The sequence below is a fragment of the Palaemon carinicauda genome, chromosome 39, assembly GCF_036898095.1.
Source record: "Palaemon carinicauda isolate YSFRI2023 chromosome 39, ASM3689809v2, whole genome shotgun sequence".
NCBI classification, from domain to species: Eukaryota; Metazoa; Arthropoda; class Malacostraca; order Decapoda; family Palaemonidae; genus Palaemon; species Palaemon carinicauda.
The window spans coordinates 37,745,787-37,767,754 of NC_090763.1; the positions used below are offsets into that span (position 1 = coordinate 37,745,787).

The window sequence follows — 21,968 nt, forward strand, 5'->3', positions numbered from 1 at the left end:
TTGAAGGAGGAAGGTTCTCGGGACTCTTCTTCCGCCGCCCAAACCTCCTCCGAAGCTCCCCCTCGTCTGCCTCCTAAGGAGAGTCGTCCGAGTGGGAGCGCAGGCCCTTGTTCTGTTTCCTTACCTTTGGTGGGGGGAGAGGGCGTCGCCTCCCATAGCGAGGCGGTTCCCCCTCCTCCTCCGGGGGAGGTTATTGATAATAATGCCTTATCCAGTGATGATCTTTTACAGATTTGGTCGTCCCTGGGGCTTAAGGGCTTGCCCTCCAGGGTCGCTCTTATTGACCTTGTCTCGTTGGGGGCCGCTGTTAAACAGTCGCCGGTGGTAGCGGAGGTAGACCCTCTGTCTATTGTCGACGTCGTGGTGACAGAGGCCTCCGACGTGGCTGGGCCTTCCGACGCAGGTGCTGTTGCTGGTGATGGTGCTCAAGGCTCTCCTCCTCCTTCCGTGCATCCTTCGAAGGGGGAAGTGAGTCCTTCGGTCTCGACTGCTGCCCAGCTTCCTTCTGAGGGAAGTGTTTTGACGGAGACTCCCCTTCGGAGGACCGATGGTCCCTACGATCTCCCCCGAGGCCACCTCCGCCGTAAGGCTCACCGCCCTCTACGCCACAAGGGCCTCCCTTCCCCTTACAGGGGGACTAAGAGGCGCCTTTTTGGGTCTTCGTCCTCCTGGGGGGACTCTCCTCGTCAGCCTCAACCGACTGCTCCGCCCTCCTTGAACCTCTCTGCAGACCGCTCACCATCTCCTGCCGGATCTTCGCCTTCTGGAGAACTCGTCACCCGACGGGCAACGGTCCCTTCGGGGCTAAGGGATTCTTCCCTTACGCGAGCAGGGCTAGCGCACAAGCGCTCTCCTGCTCGCCAGCGATCTCCTCTCGCCAGCGATCTCCTGCTCGCCAGCGATCTCCTGCTCGCCAGCGATCTTCTGCTCGTCGACGATCTCCTGCTCGCCAAGACTCTCCTGCTCGCCGACGCTCACCTGCTCGTCGGCTCTCTCCTGATGTTCGCCCCCCTCGCCAGCGCTCTCCTGCTCGTCAGCGCTCATTTGAGGACCATCGCCCTGCGGTCTCTGACCACCCTTTAGTTCCTGCTGAACTCCCTGCTCACCATCCACCTGGTCCTGTGGCTACGCAACATCGTGCTGCGCGTGTGTCAGAAACACATGTTCGCCAACGCGCCAGCGATCTTCCCGTTCCTGCTCGTGAACGCGCCGCACCACCTGTCCTCTCACAGGACACGCGTCGACCTTCTGCTCGCCAGCGATCACCAGCTCACCAGCGATCACCAGCTCGCCAGCGATCACCTACACATGCTGCTCGCCATCGCACGACCCTGCATGATCGCCCGCTTACGCATGCTGCTCCTCATCGCACAACCCTGAACGATCGCCCTCCTGTGGATGCTGATCACCATCGCACCCTTTCACGCGATCATTCACCTGCGCATGCTGCTCGCCATCGCACAACCCTGCACGATCGCCCGCTTACGCATGCTGCTCCTCATCGCACAACCCTGAACGATCGCCCTCCTGCGGATGCTGATCACCATCGCACCTTTTCACGCGATCATTCACCTGCGCATGCTGCTCGCCATCGCACAACCCTGTACGATCGCCCGCTTACACATGCTGCTCCTCATCGCACAACCCTGAACGATCGCCCTCCTGCGGATGCTGATCACCATCGCACCTTTTCACGCGATCATTCACCTGCGCATGCTGCTCGCCATCGCACAACCCTGCACGATTGCCCGCTTACGCATGCTGCTCCTCATCGCACAACCCTGAACGATCGCCCTCCTGCGGATGCTGATCACCATCGCACCCTTTCACGCGATCATTCACCTGCGCATGCTGCTCGCCATCGCACAACACTGCACGATCGCCCGCTTACGCATGCTGCTCCTCATCGCACAACCCTGAACGCTCGCCCTCTTGCGGATGCTGATCACCATCGCACCCTATCACGCGATCATTCACCTACACATGCTGCTCGCCATCGCTTACCATCACGCGGTCATTATCGCCAGCGATCTTCTTCACCTACGCGGCAGCACGATCCCTCGCCGTCGCGCCATCGCTTGCGTTCGTCGCCTCGGACACGTGTTCATTTACCTGCCCACCCTCACGCCCACTCGCCTGCGCGCCCGCGCGATCGCTCGCCTGCGCGATCGCTCGCCTGCGCGATCGCTCGCCTGCGCGCCCGCGCGATCGCTCGCCTGCGCGCCCGCGCGATCGCTCGCCTGCGCGCCCGCGCGATCGCTCGCCTGCGCGCCCGCGCGATCGCTCGCCTGCGCGCCCGCGCGACCGCTCGCCTGTGCGCCCGCGCGACCGCTCGCCTGTGCGCCCGCGCGACCATTCGCCTTTGCGCGACCGTTCGCCCTCGCGCGACCATAGTTCGCGGCGAATTCCACAGCCGGTGGTAGCAGCAGGGACGCGTGCTCCTAGACGGCACTCGGGATCACCTCCATCCAAGCACAGGTTGGTAGTGCAGGACGAAGACAGGTCAGTACAGCTTTCTTCCCCACCTTCTTTTCAGGCAGGTACCGTCGTGTCCACTCCAAAGGATCGCCCGTTCCCTGTCTCCTTAGCGAGGATTTCGGACTCTGTGTCCTTGGAGCAGCAGACTTGGTTTGGTCCGCTGGCACGGGCGTTAGTGAGGGTTATGAAACCAGCACTCGCCGGCCAGGGTAACAAACCAGCGGCTGTCTCTCCTACGCTGAAGAGAAAGAGAGGAGTGGACTTCGTGGTGACTTCCCCCAGGGCGAAGTTGGTTCCCAAGAGGTCGGTCTCGAGGATCCCCTCTCCTGCACGAGTACTCTCTCCTTCTCCCGTGGACGAGGCCTTTCCGTCCTCAGGTGAGTCCAGTGGGGCGGTAGTCTTCCCCTCGGCACCAGGGGGGGAGACTTCGCTTCAGGCAGGAGAATCGTCTCGTGAGGAAGGGGCCCCTCGAACCTCGTTGTTGGGATCCTGTATCCCTCCCAGGAGGGAACCCAAGGATTCCAAGACCATCCCTAAATCCTCTGCAAGGATTCGTCAGGAACCCACGTATCACCCCAGGAAGAGATTCCTGGGGCAGGAGACTTAGCTGCCAGCCCGCAGGGAGGAGAACAGCAAGAGTCCGAACATGCCTTCTGGCAGGTCCTAAGCCTGATAAGGCAACTTAACAGTCTTACGGATCCAGTCATCCCCCCCCCCCCCCCCCGTGAAGGCAAAGACACGATTCTGGATGAAGTGTTTGACGTTCGGAAGGCCCCTAAGACCAGTGCAGCTCTGCCCTGGTCTCGGGGGCTGAAGAGTGCCAGAGCTAGGGCCAATGCTCAGCTCGCACTTCTTGCCTCCTCCAGTCGTTCCACTGCCGGGAACAAACTCATCCCTCCTCCTCGCCTTCAGCAGAGGAGGTATTTTGAGATCCTGGGTGAGCACAACCTCGCTCTTCCTTTCCATCACTCTGTGGAGGAGCTGGCGAAGGGAGTTCCCTTGGAGAAACTCTCTGCCCGGCAGGTGTCGTTCTCGGCGGCAGAGATCCTTAACCACGAGAAGGTCGCTAAGTGTGCCATGCAGGCCACTTCGTGGCTGGACTTCTGGTTAGGATCTCTGGGCATCCTATTGCGATCGGAGGACTTGTCCAAGGAGACCAATAGGAAGGCCCTAGAGACCTTCTTGCTCTCGGGCACCCGCTCCATCGAGTTTTTGGCACACCAGGTTACCACCCTGTGGGCCAACTCGGTGTTGAAGCGTCGCGATGCTGTGTCCGAGAGATTCCATCCGAAGGTCCCCGCCGTAGATGTGTGTAGGCTCCGACATGCCTCCCTCCTGGGGGAGAGCCTGTTTGAGCCTCAAGACTTGGAGCGAACGGCTGAGAGGTGGAGGAAATCCAGCACGGACTCCCTCCTCCACAGGGCCCTTACAACTCGGCCCTATAAGCCTCCAGCCCCGCCACAACAGCAGCAACAGCCTCGTAAGGCTCCCAAACAGGCACCGGCAGCTAAGAAAGTGGTGTCTAAGCCCCAGCCCTTTCCAGCCAAGGTCAAGAGGGGCGGTAAGTCCTCCAGGGGAGGCAAGACTTCTAGGGGTGGCGGCCGCGGCCGCAAGCCCTAGGGGTGGCAATCCCCCTGCGTGGCCACCTGTGGGGGGATGCCTTCAGCGTTGCGTCCGCAGGTGGCAACATCACGGGGCCTATGCTTGGACGGTCTCAGTGATCGGCCAAGGTTATCGCGTCCCGTTCACGTCATCTCAACCTCCCCTGACAGCGAATCCAGTGTCGTTGAGCTCCTATGCCATGGGATCGGCAAAGGGGCTGGCCCTTCAGGCCGAAGTCGAGACCATGTTCGAGAAGGGTGCTCTCCAGGAGGTCGTGGACGGCTCTCCAGGCTTCTTCAGTCGACTCTTTCTTGTAAAGAAGGCTACTGGAGGCTGGAGACCCGTCATCGATCTCTCGGCTCTGAACAGGTTTTTCAAACAAACCCGGTTCAGCATGGAGACAGCAGACACGGTCAGACTTGCGGTGAGACCACAAGACTTCATGTGTACACTGGATCTAAAGGATGCGTACTTCCAGATCCCAATCCATCCGTCTTCCAGGAAGTACCTGAGATTCTGCCTAGACAACAAGATCTACCAGTTCAAGGTGCTGTGTTTCGGTCTCTCCACAGCTCCTCAGGTGTTCACCAGAGTGTTCACCCTGATTTCGACTTGGGCGCACAGGAACGGCATTCGTCTCCTTCGTTACCTAGACGATTGGCTGATCCTAGCAGACTCGGAGTCGACCCTTCTTCGACACCGAGACAGGCTTCTAGATCTTTGCCAGGATCTGGGGATCGTGGTAAACCTCGAGAAGTCCTCTCTGCAGCCGTCCCAACGACTGGTTTATCTAGGCATGCTAATAGACACCAATCTCCACAAAGCCTTTCCATCAGACGACCGGATAGCAAGGCTGAGGAGGGTGGCGGAACCTTTCCTCAGGCGAAAAGAACTCCCCGCCCAATTGTGGTTGCGTCTCTTAGGCCACCTATCCTCCCTGGCCCGTCTGGTTCCAAACAGCCGCCTCAGGATGAGATCCCTTCAATGGCGGCTCAAGTCCCGGTGGAATCAAGGATCCGATTCCCCGGACATTCTGATCCCAATGGGGTCTCTGGAACAGACGGACTTGCGGTGGTGGCTGGCCGACGAGAACCTGCGAAAGGGAGTGAGTCTTCTCGTCCTCCCCCCGGAATTGACTCTGTTTTCGGACGCGTCAAAAGAAGGGTGGGGGGCGCACGTTCTGAACCAGAGGGCCTCAGGCCTTTGGTCAGAATCAGAAAAGTGCCTGCACATCAACCTGCTAGAATTGAAGGCCGTCTTTCTGGCCCTTCAACAGTTCCAACGGTTCCTGGCGGGTCACTCCGTGGTGGTGATGAGCGACAACACCACGGTAGTGGCTTATATCAACAAGCAGGGAGGCACTTTTTCGCAACAGCTATCCCATCTTGCAGTAGAGACTCTGAGGTGGACCGAAACCCACTCGATAACACTATCAGCTCGCTTCATTCCTGGCAAGAGGAATGTGCTCGCCGACAGTCTGAGCAGGGCTTCGCAGATAGTGAGTACCGAGTGGTCTTTGGATCCTCAGATAGCCAACAAAGTCCTGACTTTGTGGGGTTCCCCGACGGTGGACTTGTTCGCGACAGCCTTGAACTTCAAGCTGCCCCTGTACTGCTCACCAGTCCCGGACCCCAAGGCACTCTGGCAAGATGCTTTCCAGCAACGGTGGGACAACATCAACGTGTACGCCTTCCCACCATTCTGTCTGATGAGAAGGGTGCTCAACAGGACCAGACTATCGGTCAACTGTTCCATGACTCTAGTAGCTCCGCTATGGCATCACGCGGAATGGTTTCCGGACCTTCTGCAACTCCTGTCGGAACTCCCAAGGGAGCTTCCTCCACGACACGAGCTTCTCAGACAACCCCACTCCGGTGTCCCTCACAGGGCCGTAGCCTCGCTTCGGCTTCACGACTGGAGACTATCCAGCGTCTCCTCGTGGAGAGAGGCTTTTCGCAACAGGTTGCGGAGAGAATGTCTCGGCACCTGCGAAGGTCCTCTGAGGGAGTCTACCAAGCTAAGTGGAGAGTCTTTTGTGGTTGGTGTCGTGGAAGGGGTATCTCTCCACTCGATGCCACTATTCCAGCAATAGCGGACTTCCTTGTGTATCTGCGAGAAGAAATGCGCCTTTCTGTCTCGGCAGTGAAAGGCTATCGCTCAGCCTTAAGCTTGGCCTTCAGATTGAAGGGCGTGGATATTTCTTCATCGCTAGAACTCTCTTTACTCATACGTAGCTATGAGCTTACCTGCCCCCAGTCGGAAGTGAGACCCCCTCCTTGGAACGTGGTTCGAGTCCTCAGGTCTCTCAAGAGACCTCCCTTCGAGCCATTACGCCAGGCCTCCGATCGCCACCTGTCTTGGAAGACGGCTTTCCTACTCGCCTTGGCCTCGGCCAAGCGAGTTAGTGAACTTCATGGTCTCTCGTACGACATCGCCCATTCAAGGGGATGGGGGGAGGTAACGTTCAGGTTCGTCCCTGAGTTTGTGGCCAAGACTCAGAATCCTGGAGTGCCGGATCCTCGGTTCGACTCTTTCAGGATCGCGAGTCTCCGTTCTGTAACAAACGACCCAGACCAGCTGCTACTATGCCCAGTGAGGTGTCTGAGGTACTACTTGAAGAGAACGGCTGCAGTCCGTCCTCATGTGCGAGCTTTGTTTGTGAGCACAGGCAGGACAAAGAGGAGGGTCACCAGGAACACCATCTCTGCTTGGATTCGAAGGGTTATCCACCATGCCCTGAATCCTGACCCTCCTCCATCACGTCGCCCTCGGGCCCACGATGTCGGGTATTGCTACATCCCTGGCCTTCAAGAGAAACTTCTCTGTGACGCAGGTACTTCAAGCTGGGGTCTGGAAGCGTCAAACGACCTTCACAGCCCACTACCTGCAAGACGTGACCCACAGGAGCCTCGATACGTTCTCTATCGGCCCTGTGGTGGCTGCACAACAGCTGGTCTAACCTCAGGCTCCTTTTTGGACAAGTAGCAGTAGGTTGAGGGCGTTGTTACCCGGTCTTAGTCTGTGTGAATGAAAGAGTATGTCTGACCCTTACTTCTTTCTTCATTCTCCCCTCTCTTGGGGAAGCAGCATCCTGGTCCTCGCATAGCTGACCTCGACCTCTGCAGGTAACCCATGCTTCTTTGTGCTCCTAGTATTAAGCTTAATACTGTTGCGTCTCCCATACCCTGACGAGGTGGTATGGGGAACGTCCTATCCTAGAATTCCTATCTGAAGGTCTCAAGGTCAACTTCATAGGACGAGTCACACTCTCCTCCTCACACTACTTATGTAGGCCACTCGTTCCTAGCGATGCTAGGAACCTGTGAGGTACAGGGGCTCCCTCTCTCTAGTGCTGCTCACTGAGGGATCGAGCCCCCGGGCAAGCCGAAGTCAGTAAGGCTGGGGACTTTCCACCTTTCCTAAGGGGTAAGTCACCCTTTGTAAATAGCGTGGTTTGTATTTCGGTTACGGAACAAATGACAAATTCGAAGATAATTTGTATTTTTCCTAACCATACAAACCTTAGCTATTTACACATATGTGCCCGCCATCCCTGACCCCCAAGTCAAGTCCTACCTCTAAGTGAAGTGAAGCAAGTCACCGGTGTGTGGAGGGGGGAGGGGTAGCAAGCTACCCTTCCCCACCCCCCGCTAACTAGCGCGGGGGTAATTAAACCTCGTTAAAAACTATTGGCTCGTCATTTCAGCTGCGGTAAAAGTAATACCCTTTGTAAATAGCTAAGGTTTGTATGGTTAGGAAAAATACAAATTATCTTCGAATTTGTCATTTTAAATGAGTTATGTCTAGTTAAAGAGATACTGTTAATGCAAAGATCTGGATGTTGAGCCGCTGTCCTTGATCTACTTACCATCATACTTTGAGTTTTGTTATCGTTCAACTTCACCTCCCGTAATTTGCACCATGCACTAATTCTAGCTAGATCTCTATCAATGGATTCAGCAGCCACAAGTTTACTGTACATTCAAGAGATGGAACTGATGCAAAGAGAGTAGCATCATTTGTCTATGCAACAAACTTTATTTTAGGGCCAAACTAAAATATCCTTGAAGTATGTAAAGTAAAATTTGGAAATCAAATTGCCTAAAATTACATATAAAAATCAGACTATATATCAGTTTAGTGAGATCTGTGTTACTGTATGGGCATGACTCATGGTATGGCAATGAAACAATCTCCAACAGATTTAGCAGATTTGAGAACAGAGTACTCAGAAGAATATTGCGAGTTAAAAGGCAAGGCAGGATTAGAAATGAAACTATAAGAGATTTTGAGTGCCAAATGTGGATGAGATCATGGTGAGGGTTAGATGGAGATGGTTTGGGCATACTCTTTGTACTCCCCAAGAGACATTGATACACCAAACGTTTAACTGGGCTCCACAAGGCACTAGAAGAGTTGGAAGACCCAGGCCTACATGGCTAAGAACTATGAAACGTGAAGTGGGAGATGAGGGGTAGAGAAGAATTGAAGTAAAAGCTCAAGATAGAGACGACGTGAAATCTAACCAAGGCCCTTTGCGTCAATAGGCGTAGGAGGAGAGGATGATGATGTATAGTAACACCTTAACTGTAAAATGGACTCCTGTAATTGGACTCCTGTAAATTTAATTTGTTCCATAACTGGAATACAAACCATACTATTTAATAGGGGTATTACTTTCGGCGTAGCTGAAATGACGAGCCATTAATTTTTAACGAGGGTTTACTACCCACACCGCTAGTTAGCGGGGGTAGGGGAGGGTAGCTTGCTAACCCCCCCCCCCCTCACACACCTGTGCTTGAGCTCACTTTGCTCTCGGCTCGGATGGTAGTCGGACGTGTCCGCTTTCATCCTCGCCGTCATTTGGCAACCATTTAATGCTTTTTTGCTTGTTCTTTTCTAGTTTTGTGTGTGAAGTTGGCCTCTGCGAATATGCGCACCTGCCCTGGGTTTCCCGACTGCCCCTGTGGAACATTCATGTTGGCGGTCGAGACCGATCCTCACGCCCTTTGCCCTTCCTGTAGGGGCCAATGGTGTGATAGCAATAACAGGTGTAGTGAGTGTAGGGAGTGGTCTACCTCCCAGTGGGAGAGGTTTTTGCGACGACGGAAGAAGAAGTCCAAACGGGATATTTCTCCTTCGAAGGTTTCTTTGAAAGGAGAAAAACCCAAGGCCTCTTCTTCCGTTGCCCAAACCTCTTCCGAAGCTCCTACTCGATCGGTCTCTTTCAAGAGACCGTCGAGTGGTAGCGTAGACCGATGTACTGTTTACCAAACTCGGGGCTTGAGAGATGACTTTGCTTTCCCTAGCGAAGCAGCTCCACCTCTCCCCATGGGGGAGGATATGTCACTAATCCCCTTTTTCAGCTTTAGTCCTCCTTGGGGCTTGAGGGTTCGCCCTCCAAGGAGGTTTTACTTGACTTCATCCGATTGGGTGCCGCTGTCAAGCAATCGCCGTCACCGACAGAGGTTGATCCTCTGTCTCTTGTCGATGTTGTGGTGTCAGAGGTATCCAATGCGGTATCACCCATCACCTCTGCCTCTTCAAACCCTACGGTAGCTGACGGCTTAGTTTCTCCCGTTCCTGTTCAACCAACGAAGGAGAAACTAAGTCTAACAGTCTCTCCTGCTAGTGTTTCTTTCCCTCGGGGGAGTTCACTTACAGAGACTCCTCTTCGGAGGACTGCAGAAGGTCAGCTCGCTGACCCTACGGCCCCCAGAGGGCACATTCATCGCAAGGCTCGCCTTCCTCTTTGCCAGAGAGGCCTTCCTTCACCTGCGGTGAGGAGGCGCCTCTTCGGTTCAACATCTTCGATGCAGTCCCCCGCAGAGGAGCCTCGACATCGATCACCGATCACTGTTCCTGCATTGGTCCTGGACCTTTCTGCAGATCGTTCACGATCTCCTTCGGTGGAAGGTCGTCCTTTTAAAAGACACGTCGACCTTCCACCCGACAGACCTGCCGACCTGCCGACCTGCCGTCACCGTTCTTATATAAACCTAGCAAGGTTTCATATGCGCTATGCGCCAACGAAACCTGACGAACACGCTATAGTAGCTCGTCAGGCCCCGCCAACTAACCCTAACACAGGGCATCAAGGGCGTATGTGCCAACACGCACATACGTCCCAACAGGAGCCCGGCTCTTCTACGCGCTATGCACGCACTCATGCACATACGCACCCACGTTCTCCTGCGCGCCAGGCCTTGCCTGAGCCTAAGCATACGCACACGCACCCACGCCCAGCTGCTCGCCAACCCTCACCTGCGCGCCAGAGCTCTCCTGCGTGCCGTCAACCTCCTGCGCGCCAGGGCTCACGCCCAGCAGTTATTTCTCCTGCGCACCCACGATCTACTGATCTGGGCGCTACTGGGAAGTCAACTAGAGTGACTTCTCCCACGTTACAGCTCTCGCCATCGCCCGCATGCATCCGCGAAGATACGCGCGCGCGGCCCGCACGCACTCGCCCATCCTCTCCTACCGATTCGCGCCCACATTCTGACGCTCGCCCACGAGCAGCACAGGCTTCAACTGCGCGCTCGCGCGCTAGGGGTCTTTTTCCTGCACGCGCCCTACGACTGGTACAGGCACGCGCGAACTCTCGCCCGCGCACTCTACGCCTTGATCCTGCGCGTGCGCGACAACAGTCTCCCGCACTCGCTCCTGTGCGCCCACAGTCTCCCGCACGCGCTCCTGTGCTCCACCAGTCTCCCGCTTGCCAACGCGCACGTTCCTAGCATTAAGATTAATATTGTTACGTCCCCATACCCTAACGAGGTGCTATTGGGAGAGTCTTAGTCTACAAGTTTCCATCTAAAGAACTTCAGAACAACTTCCTAGGACGAGTCACACTTCTTCATACCTTCACACACAGCTTGCGTAGTCCGCAGTCCTTGCATAGCAAGGTTCTAGCGAGGTGCAAGGACTCCTTATTTCTTGGGTGCTTACACACTCAAATAACGAGCCCCCAGGCAAAGCCAAAAGCCAGACTGGCTGGGACGTCCATCCTTCCTAATGGGTGAGTCACCCCTATTAAATAGCGTGGTTTGTATTCCAGTTACGGAACAAATAACAAATTCGTAGATAATTTGTATTTTTCCTAACTATACAAACCTCAGCTATTTAACCAAACTTGCCCGCCAGCCATATCCCCCTTGAAGTCCTACCTCCAAGCAAAGGGAGCTCAAGCACAGGTGTGTGAGAGGGGGGGGGTGTAGCAAGCTACCCTCCCCTACCCCCACTAACTAGCAGCGTGGGTAGTAAACCCTCTTTAAAAATTAATGGCTCGTCATTTCAGCTACGCCGAAAGTAATACCCCTATTAAATAGCTAAGGTTTGTATAGTTAGGAAAAAATACAAATTATCTACGAATTTGTCATACTAAGAGGAAAGGACTGTTTTGCTTAGCACAGGAAGGAAATTGAATTCTTGTTGTTTATTGGATTTCTGTATTGTTCTGTGTAGGTTATGACATAGGGTCTTCATTATTGATCAGACTTTATTACTTGATAGACTGTTTCTTATCAAACTTTCTTACTTGTCTGGCTTTTTTTACTCTGTTTCTCATCAAACTATTACTTTCATGACTTTTGTTACTTACCAGTTACTTGTAAGGCTATGCTACCCTTTTTCTTATCAAACTTGGTTACTTACAGACTTAATTACCTGCCAGTCTTTGTTACTTATCAGATTTTGTTGCATTCCAAACTGATAACTGTCACTTACGAGAAGGTCTCTATGTTTGACATCTCAGAGTATTAAAGTGCTATTTTCTCGAGTTTTCAAAATGGGTAGGATTTTTTTATTTTAACCTTTGAAAGGATGAAAGAGTAAAAGATCTTTGATCTTTTCTTTTATATTTTCTACAGTATAGTGTATTAACAGTTTTTCCAATAGAGTAAATGAATCCTGGAAAAGGAATGACGTATAGTTTTGGTTCTTCGTTACTAAAAAATAAAGAGAATAAAATTCCATTTTCATTATATTGTTATAAATTAAGACATTAATATGTTACAGGAATCAGGACAATTGCTGATTTCTATTGAGTACATCTTTATTTTTTGTTTTTCCAAAGAAATTTCAGACATTCATTCGCCAGTCATCACACGATGCATGCCACAGATTCGCCACAACTGGAATTTATCGGGACTTTCTAGTGCGGTCAACCAGATCTGATGAAAGAATGGCTACAGTTTACATTCATCCTCAAAATTTAACCGAAGATGAAATATTGGAAATCATGGATGATTTAAAGAAGTTCTTCTTCCATGGAGAAGGTGCAGATTGTGAACTAAACTCCCTATATTTACAAGCTTGGTAAGTTTTGAATATTTTTCATATGGAAGTTGTAAACTTTTCTCAAGTTTTCCAGCCAAGTGTGCTTAGAATTATGCAAGGTTATTGATATACAATACATGAAAATAAATTGCAATGATGTCTCATCACAGTTATTCTTGTTTCCTGACATGTGAAGTAAATTGTAATAATGTCTCATCACAGCTAATCTTGTTTCCTGCCATGTAATATATTGCAAATTACAGTACTGTACTCCCATGTTATTCGTGTTTCCTGACATTTAAAGTAAATTGCAATAATGTCTCATCATGGTTATTCTTATTTCCTGACATGTAACCTGTTTCAAATTTCTCTGATGTTTATATCCTGTTTGTGTTATTGCAGTAGACACACTAGATGCACAAGAGAGCAAGCCCCTTACAGACTTATTGAAGGGAAAGAACACATTACAGAAACCTTGGAAGGGTTATCTTTCCGTATATCTCCTGATTCTTTCTTCCAGGTAAGTCATACTGCTACAACTAGATAGGTAATTTAGTTGAGTTTATATATAATGTTGTTGAACATTTCATTTATTTCATTATATCATTGTATGTATTCAAAGAATGCATCGTTAATGTAGATTATTATCTTCATACTACATTGTTGGCAGTTTTTTGTTTCTATTTGCTTCTATTGGAATGATTGTTTGTTTCACAAGCTCATTTGTTATGGTGTTACTCAAGTTCATGATCAGGAAAGCCTCATAGACTTCAGTCCTCATTGTCTTAAGGCCAGTAGTATTGTGATACCATTGAGAGCCTCACTTTATGTGATTGCCTTGCTGTAGTGCATTGATTTTTAGGTTGTAGGTAATAGGTTGGCCACGGGACCAACCACCCGTTGAGATACTACCACTAGAGAGTTATGGTGTCTTTTGACTAACCAGATAGTACTACATTGGATCCTTCTCTCTCGTTACGGTTCATTTACCTTTGCCTATACATACCCCAAATAGTTTGGCCTATTCTCTACATATTCTCCTTTGTCCTCATACACCTGACAACACTGAGATTACCAAACAATTCTTCTTCAGTCCTCATTGTGTTCAGGCCAGTAGCATTATGTTACTGTTGAGAGCCTCACTTTATGTGATTGCCTTGCTGTAGTGCATTGATTTTTATGTATTAGGTAGTAGGTTGGCCAGGGCACCAGCCACCCGTTGAGATACTACCACTAGAGAGTTATGGCATCTTTTGACTGGCCAGACAGTACTATGTTGGATCCTTCTCTCTGGTTACGGTTCATTTTCCCTTTGCTTACACATACACCGAATAGTCTGGACTATTCTTAACATATTCTGCTCTCTCCTCATACACCTGACAACACTGAGATTACCAAACAATTCTTCTTCACCCAAAGGGTTACTGCACTGTTATTGTTCAGTGGCCACTTTCCTCTTGCTAAGGGTAGAAGAGACTCTTTAGCTGTGGTAAGCAGCTTTTCAAGAAGGACACTCCAAAATCAAACCATTGTTCTCTAGTCTTGGGTAGTGCCATAGCCTCTGTGCCATGGTCTTCCACTGTCTTGGGTTAGAGTTTTCTTGCTTGAGGGTACTCTCAGGCACACTATCTAATTTCTCTTTCTCTTGTTTTGTTAGTTAATATAGTTTATATAGGAGATATTTATTTTAATGGTGTTACTCTTCTTAAAATATTTTATTTTTCCTTTTTTCTTGTCCTCACTGGGCTATTTTCCTTGTTGGAGCCCCTGGGCTTACAGAATTCTGCTTTTCCAACTAAGGTTTTTGCTTAGCAAGTAATAATAATAATGATAATAATTTTCTAATATTACAAACATGCAATCTTTTTCTTCATCTTTTTCACATGCCATTATTAGTAAGAATTCTCTTAGTTCATATGTGAAGGTTTTCATTGCCATTGTGGTTGGTAGTTAGCAAAGAAGTAAGCTATATCATAAGGCCACTTTTTGGCTTATTTGAGAGAACATTGCTTTCCTTCAGTTAGATTTCCAGTATTTTAGTCGGTAAATACTAACGAGTAACAAGAAATTCACTGGTTGGTTCATGTTTAAAATTAGTTTTATTTTGGTTCATTGTTAATGATACTTCGGTAAACAGTATATATGTTTTGAAATGATCACTCCAGTGTTTTTAGGAGATTTAAGCTTTCTTTGGGCTATAAGTAGGAATGTACTTTTATTTTTAACAATATTAATAAAATTTTCACGTAGTTCAAATACAGGCCTTACATCACATTTTTAACTCTGTATTCAGCATTAGGTTTGTACCTTTGAAACAAAAATGTTCTAGTTTTGTTAGTAATGAAGTGGATCAAACACTTCATATTGAAAGCTGACTTTTTTTTATTTTTTCAGATCAATACTGGAGGAGCCGAAGTTCTATATAGAACTGTAAGAGAAATTGCGGAGGTTTCTCCTTTAACGACATTGCTGGATGTTTGTTGTGGAACTGGTAAGTCATGCAATGATTTCTCTTTAATATGACAACGAAGTACAAGTGACAGCTGTATAAATTGGGTGTCGTCTGTTACAATGAGACTGGCATGGTTTTTAACTGCAATTTCTCAAGTAACCTGGTGAAATGTCATATCAGAAACTCCAGGAATAAATGACCCTATGAAATGACTTTCATTAACAATATTGACCAAAGTAGTGCCAGTCTTAGAAGAAGAAAGAGTCAACTTTAAAGTCTATCATAATAATCTGAACACAAGACATTCTTTTCATGAACAGCATATCCCCCCCCACACTTATATACAGTAATACCTCAGCGTATGTCGTTAACTAGTTCCAAGTCAGATTTTCGCTCTATAAAGTGACTCATATGTACCCTATACAGTACATGTACTTAACATGAAAAAGTACTTGCTGTACAACCTGTTATGATTTTATAAAGACCAGATTACATCAATAAGCTTCCCTGTGATGTATATTACTGTACAGTACTTCATTGTTATTATACGATGTTGAGACCGGTGTAAAGTAATGTATGATGGCGTAAAGTGGATTTTATATTTTTAAATATTTAACTTAGCCGGTGAATATATAATAGCTGCAACTCTGTTGCTCGACAGACACATACATAAAAAACTCGCCAGCTATCGCTATGCAGGTTGCGGGTGTGCCCACCAGCGCCAACTGTCGGCCAGATACCACTCTCGATGTAAACAAAACCTTCAATTTCTTCTCTGTCGACGTGTCGACAAGACGTACTTTACTCGCTGTTGAACCTGGAGTTTTTCCCATCATATTTGGTGAAGTACTTTAATTTGGTTTGAGCTTTCGCAGTACAGGTGTTTTTCTTCAAATAAATCCTTGAACTCTTTTTTGAATCGGATTAATTGTTGATGACTTAGATCGTTTTTTGGAATTTTCCCTTGACTAATTCAAAATGGCTGACCCTTCTCAAGTTCCCAAGTTTCGAAAGTGTAATGCTAGGGACTGTCATAGGCGTCTTCCAAAGGCTTCTCTCGACCCTCACACTGTTTGTTCCAATTGTCGGGGTAAAACCTGTCAATTGGAAGATCGGTGTGAGGAATGCGTGGGCCTTTCGGAATTCGATTTTATTGAATTTGATAAATATGCACGCAGACTAGAGAGAGATAGGGTAAGGAGAAGTTCTTCTAAGTCGGTAGATTTTTCCTCTCCACATGCCCCTGAACCTATTCCTTCCCCTGTAGTGGTTGTTCCTAACCCCCCTCCTAGCACTCAGGAACCGTCGATGGCAGACATGATGCGTGCTATTCATGCCTTGGGGGAGAGAGTTGAGGCTTTAGCAAGTGACCGAAATCAACTCATGGCGGACGTAAAGGAACTCAAGTGCCAAAGTGCCACGAAGGATAGTGTCAAAGTGCCTAGTGTTACGCAAAGTGTTGTGAACAGTGTTGCGACCGAGGGTTCGTCTGTTCGTGCCTGTCGTCCACCTAGTCCGGGACCTCTTGCAAGCTCCCAAGCCCAGGGGAGAAGCAATGTCGTACGACTTATGGGTTCGAGAGGCCTTGATCAGCGAACAGACGTTCCCTCTTTGGTATCAGGCGGATCTCGTCAAGATCGCCCCTACCAAAGTAAGACGAGAGAGCCCATTTTTACCTCGTCGTCCGAAGGTGTTTCACGTAAGAAACCTTGGACCAAGGTCTCTAGACCTTTAAAGCGTAAGTCGGTCCCTTCAGGACAAGTCCAACGTCCCGGATGTAGCCACTGGGACAGTTCGGACCCGTTGCCGTCATCTGATGACTGCTCGCCGCCTAAGAGAGGCAAAGTTGTGCCGTCTCATTCGCTAACCCCGTCTGTTACCGCACCTGCTTCCATAGACCCTAAATGGGTGTTACTGCAAGACATGCAGTCTAAGCTTGCGTCCTTGATGGAGGACTACAACGCTGAGAAGGTTTCCGTTGAACCTACTGGCCATCAGCCATCCAAGCGTTCGGTTGTGCGTCCTGTTGACGTGGATGTAGCTTTCTCGCGTCAACCAGTTGGTGTGGTACCTCCACCGATGCGACCCAGTGTGGATTTCCAGCCGCACGTTGACGTTAGGCAACGCACTGATGCGATTGGTGACGTTCAGGACGTTCATCAACCATCAGAGTTGACTTGTTTTGACGCGGTGCGTCAACCTCCGCAACCCGGTATGGTGTTGACTGCACAACCCAGACGGTCTAAACAGTCTCGGGTGGACGCTGTGCGTCCTCGCGCACCTGTTGTTGTTGACAGTTCCCAGACTGTTCAGCAGTTCCAGGACGCTGCGTCCGGCTCCGTCACGTATGCACCAGTGCGACCGGACTCTGCGAGTCAAACGTTGCCTACACCTTTGCCGTTTTCTCATCAGTTATCGGATGAGGAACTGTCAGATGAGGACGTTGCTGAACCACAGCCTGAGGATCAGCCTTCAGAATTAGATGAGCCTAAAGCAGTTCAACCATCCTTGGACTTTAGAAAAGTCATGGCTGTTTTTAAAGAGTTGTTCCCTGATCACTTTATTTCTGTGGCTCCTCGTTCGCCGCCGTCCGAGTTTGTCTTAGGCGTTCCTGCTACCATACCTGCCTTTACTAAACTCGTTCTCTCTCGCTCATCCAAGAGAGCTTTACGGCTGTTAGGCGATTGGTTAGAGACCAAGAGGAGTTTAGGGAAGACGGCGTTTGCCTTCCCCCCGTCTAAACTCTCGTCTAGATCGAGCGTCTGGTATGCCACGGGAGAAGTTCTCGGCTTGGGAGTTCCTGCCTCTGCCCAGGGCGACTTCTTAAGTCTTGTAGACTCTCCCCGCCGCCTTGCCATGAGACGCTCGAAGATTAGTTGGTCACCCTCGGACCTGGACCACCTTCTTAAAGGCATATTTAGGGCGTTTGAAGTCTTTAACTTCCTGGACTGGTGTTTGGGAGCCCTGAGTAGGAAAATCTCTTCTGCCGATAGGAATGTTTCCTTACTCATTATGTCCTGCATGGACAAGGCCGTCCGCGATGGGTCCAATGAGCTTGCCGCTTCATTCACGTCCGGAGTCCTCAAGAAACGAGAGTCTCTGTGCTCTTTTCTATCAGCAGGAGTGACGCCATGCCAAAGATCTGAGCTACTCTTTGCGCCCTTGTCTAAGTGCTTGTTTCCTGAAGTCTTGGTTAAGGAAATTGCCTTGCCTTTAGTGCAGAAGGACACCCACGATTTAGTTGCGTCCTCGGCTCGCAAAGCTCCCCCTTTGCCTGCCTTGTCTGCTAGACCTAGGATAGACACTCCAGCGTCCAGGTTTATCCCGCCCTTTCGTGGCAGAGCCTCCAGCAGGGGAGGTGCTCGTGCCGAAGGGAAGAGAGGGAAGAGGAAAGGATCCAAGTCCTCTAAGGGCAGAGTCTGACTGCCCGCAACTTCAGACAGCAGTAGGTGCCAGACTCAAGAACTTCTGGCAAGCCTGGGAGAAGAGAGGCGCAGATCAACAATCTGTGAGGTTGCTCAGAGAGGGGTACAAAATCCCTTTTGTACGCAGACCTCCTCTAGCGACGTCCCCCATCGATCTCTCTCCCAGGTACCGAGAGGAAGAAAAGAGACAAGCCCTGAAACTGGAAGTGTCTCTTTTGCTAGAGAAGGGAGCGGTGGTCAAAGTCTCGGACCTTCAATCACCGGGGTTTTACAACCGTCTCTTCCTAGTATCAAAGAAGACAGGAGGTTGGAGACCGGTGCTAGACGTCAGTGCTCTGAATGTCTTTGTCACAAAGACGAAGTTTACCATGGAGACCACAAAGTCAGTCCTAGCAGCGGTCAGAAAGGGAGACTGGATGGTCTCTCTAGACCTAAGGGACGCTTACTTCCACATCCCCATTCACTCAGACTCCCAACCTTTTCTGAGATTCGTCTTCGAAGATGTGGTGTACCAGTTTCGGGCCCTGTGCTTTGGCCTAAGCACAGCTCCTCTCGTGTTTACGAGGCTTATGAGGACCCAGCAGCAATACATATAGATGCCTTCCTCCTAGATTGGTCACATCTAGATCTTTACGCATTCCCACTATTCAAGATTGTCAACAAGGTACTGCAGAAATTCGCCTCTCACGAAGGGACAAGGTTGACGTTAGTTGCTCCCCTCTGGCCCGCGAGAGAATGGTTCACCGAGGTACTTCGATGGCTGGTAGACGTTCCCAGAAGTCTTCCTCTAAGAGTAGACCTTCTACGTCAGCCACACGTAAAGAAGGTACACCAAAGCCTCCACGCTCTTCGTCTGACTGCCTTCAGACTATCGAAAGACTCGAGAGCTAGAGGCTTTTCGAAGGAGGCAGCCAGTGCGATTGCTAGAGCGAGGAGAGCGTCTACCATTAGAGTTTACCAATCGAAGTGGGAAGTCTTCCGAGACTGGTGCAAGTCAGTTTCCGTATCCTCGTCCAGTACCTCTGTAGCCCAAATAGCTGATTTTCTCTTATACCTGAGAAAAGTACGATCCCTTTCAGCTCCTACTATCAAGGGCTACAGAAGCATGTTGGCCTCGGTCTTCCGGCATAGAGGCTTAGATCTTTCCAACAATAAAGATCTGCAAGACCTCCTTAAGTCTTTTGAGACCTCTAAGGAACGTCGTTTGGCTACACCTGGGTGGAATTTAGACGTGGTCCTAAGATTCCTCATGTCAGACAGGTTTGAGCCTTTACATTCAGCCTCCCTGAAAGATCTCACTCTTAAGACTCTTTTCCTGGTATGCTTAGCCTCGGCTAAAAGAGTCAGTGAGCTTCATGCCTTCAGCAAGAACATCGGGTTTTCGTCAGAAAAAGCTACTTGTTCTCTGCAGCTTGGTTTCCTAGCCAAAAATGAGCTACCTTCTCGTCCTTGGCCTAAATCTTTCGATATTCCTAGCTTATCGGAGATCGTAGGCAATGAACTAGAAAGAGTATTATGCCCTGTTAGAGCTCTTAAGTTCTACTTAACTCGTACTAAACCTTTACGAGGCCAATCTGAAGCGTTATGGTGTTCGGTTAAGAAACCATCCTTGCCTATGTCAAAGAATGCTTTGTCATATTTTATCAGATTGTTAATACGAGAAGCTCATTCACACTTGATTGAGAAAGACCGATCTTTGCTTAAGGTTAAGACGCACGAGGTTAGAGCTGTAGCAACTTCCGTGGCCTTTAAGCAAAATAGATCTCTGCAAAGTATAATGGACGCAACCTATTGGATAAGCAAGTCAGTGTTCGCGTCATTTTACTTGAAAGATGTCCAGACTCTTTACGAGAACTGCTACACACTGGGACCATTCGTAGCAGCGAGTGCAGTAGTGGGTGAGGGCTCAACCACTACAATTCCCTAATTCCATATCCTTTTAATCTGTCTCTTGAAATGTTTTAATGTTGTTTTTTATGGGTTGTCCGGAAGGCTAAGAAGCCTTTCGCATCCTGGTTGATTTGGCGGGTGGTCAAAGTCATTTCTTGAGAGCGCCCAGATTAGGGGTTTGATGAGGTCCTGTTGTATGGGTTGCAGCCCTTGATACTTCAGCTCCTGGGAGTCTGTCAGCATCCTAAGAGGATCGCTGGGCTCCGTAAGGAAGACGTACTTACAAGGCAGAGTAATCGTCTAAGTCGACTTCCTTACCAGGTACCTATTTATTTTGGTTTTGTTATATTGATAACTGTCAAAATGAAAAATTCTTAGCTTATACGATGTAAATATATTTAACTCTGGTCTCTACCCACCTCCTTGGGTGTGAATCAGCTATTATATATTCACCGGCTAAGTTAAATATTTAAAAATTATATTTTAATTATAAAATAAATTTTTGAATATACTTACCCGGTGAATATATAAATTAAACGACCCTCCCTTCCTCCCCAATAGAGACGTAGTGGGATGAGAAGAAATTGAAGGTTTTGTTTACATCGAGAGTGGTATCTGGCCGACAGTTGGCGCTGGTGGGCACACCCGCAACCTGCATAGCGATCGCTGGCGAGTTTTTTATGTATGTGTCTGTCGAGCAACAGAGTTGCAGCTATTATATATTCACCGGGTAAGTATATTCAAAAATTTATTTTATAATTAAAATATCATTTTTATTTAATATTAAAGGATGAACGACATGAAGTTGGAAGTGGCTTACATGAAATCGAAGTAAAGAAGGATATTACCAATTTCTACCAAATTTTCATATCATTTCTTGTCAACTTCAAGAGAGATTTATCAACAAACATTACCAGTAGTGTCTCTGTAAAGTACCTGAAATGAGGAAACTAATAAGATATGAATTTACTGTCCTTGCAACAGATTACTGATGCCTGCACTTCATTGAGGTCCCATATGCATCAGGAAAAAAAGGCCATCCTCAACACTGTAAAGTGAGAGGGATAATTATATTGATATCTATTCTATTTTAACTCCTATACATCTTAAATGGTTACATTTAAAAACTATGCTTATCCTACTTTGACTTTGAAGCTCAAAGATAATCTTTCTGGGCTCGAACCTGTGCCGCCCAGTGAATAAGCTCCATTTAGCACTTATTCTTAGGTAATTTACTGCTAAATATACCAGAGAAAAAATGTAAAGGAGTGCTAGGTTAACTAGCTCGCTCACCTATTGGTGTCGGTATAAAATTGGGCGTATAATCCAGAGGTCCTGCACTATTTAGATTCATCCACGACAAAGACCCCAATAGAGGAGAGCCGTTCAACCTCACTCGGCACCACCAACTCTGCATCCGCTCAGAACCCAACTCCTTTTAGCACGCCTTTATGGTAACCCGCTTTTTGTTTGTGCTCTCGTGTTTTTGCGATTTTCCTTTGGATTATGGCTTCTTCATCGGTTTCCCAGGAGACACCGTCTAAGTTAAGTACCAAGCTATGTTTTGCTGTGTTTTGAGCAATCTAGATCGTTTAATATTTGAATTATAGGAGTTTATTCTCTTCGTTCATATCGATCTTGCTTGATTCCGCTTACAGTTGGTACTCCTGTTTTGAGAGCTTTTAGTTTCACTCGCGGTGTTACTATGTGTATTATTTTTATTATTAATTAAATTTTATTTGTTATTGTGGATATTCATTATTTAGCGTTTAGAACCCTCGTGGTTCATTTTTAGGGCCGATATCAGTTACGTATCGTATGGCTTGCCGACCTTCGTTACTAGG

At 48.8% G+C, this 21,968-nt stretch overlaps 1 protein-coding gene across 1 annotated transcript in view; it reads left to right on the forward strand.

The window, feature by feature from the left end:
• The window catches only part of LOC137631124 (tRNA (uracil-5-)-methyltransferase homolog B-like), a 173,596-nt gene that overhangs the window by 110,838 nt on the left and 40,790 nt on the right, over positions 1-21,968 (forward strand). Inside the window, exons 6-8 of the mRNA XM_068362782.1 lie at positions 12,155-12,396; positions 12,760-12,877; positions 14,752-14,848. Of these exons, the coding sequence (XP_068218883.1) occupies positions 12,155-12,396; positions 12,760-12,877; positions 14,752-14,848 (457 nt within the window). The remainder of the gene's footprint in view (positions 1-12,154; positions 12,397-12,759; positions 12,878-14,751; positions 14,849-21,968) is intronic.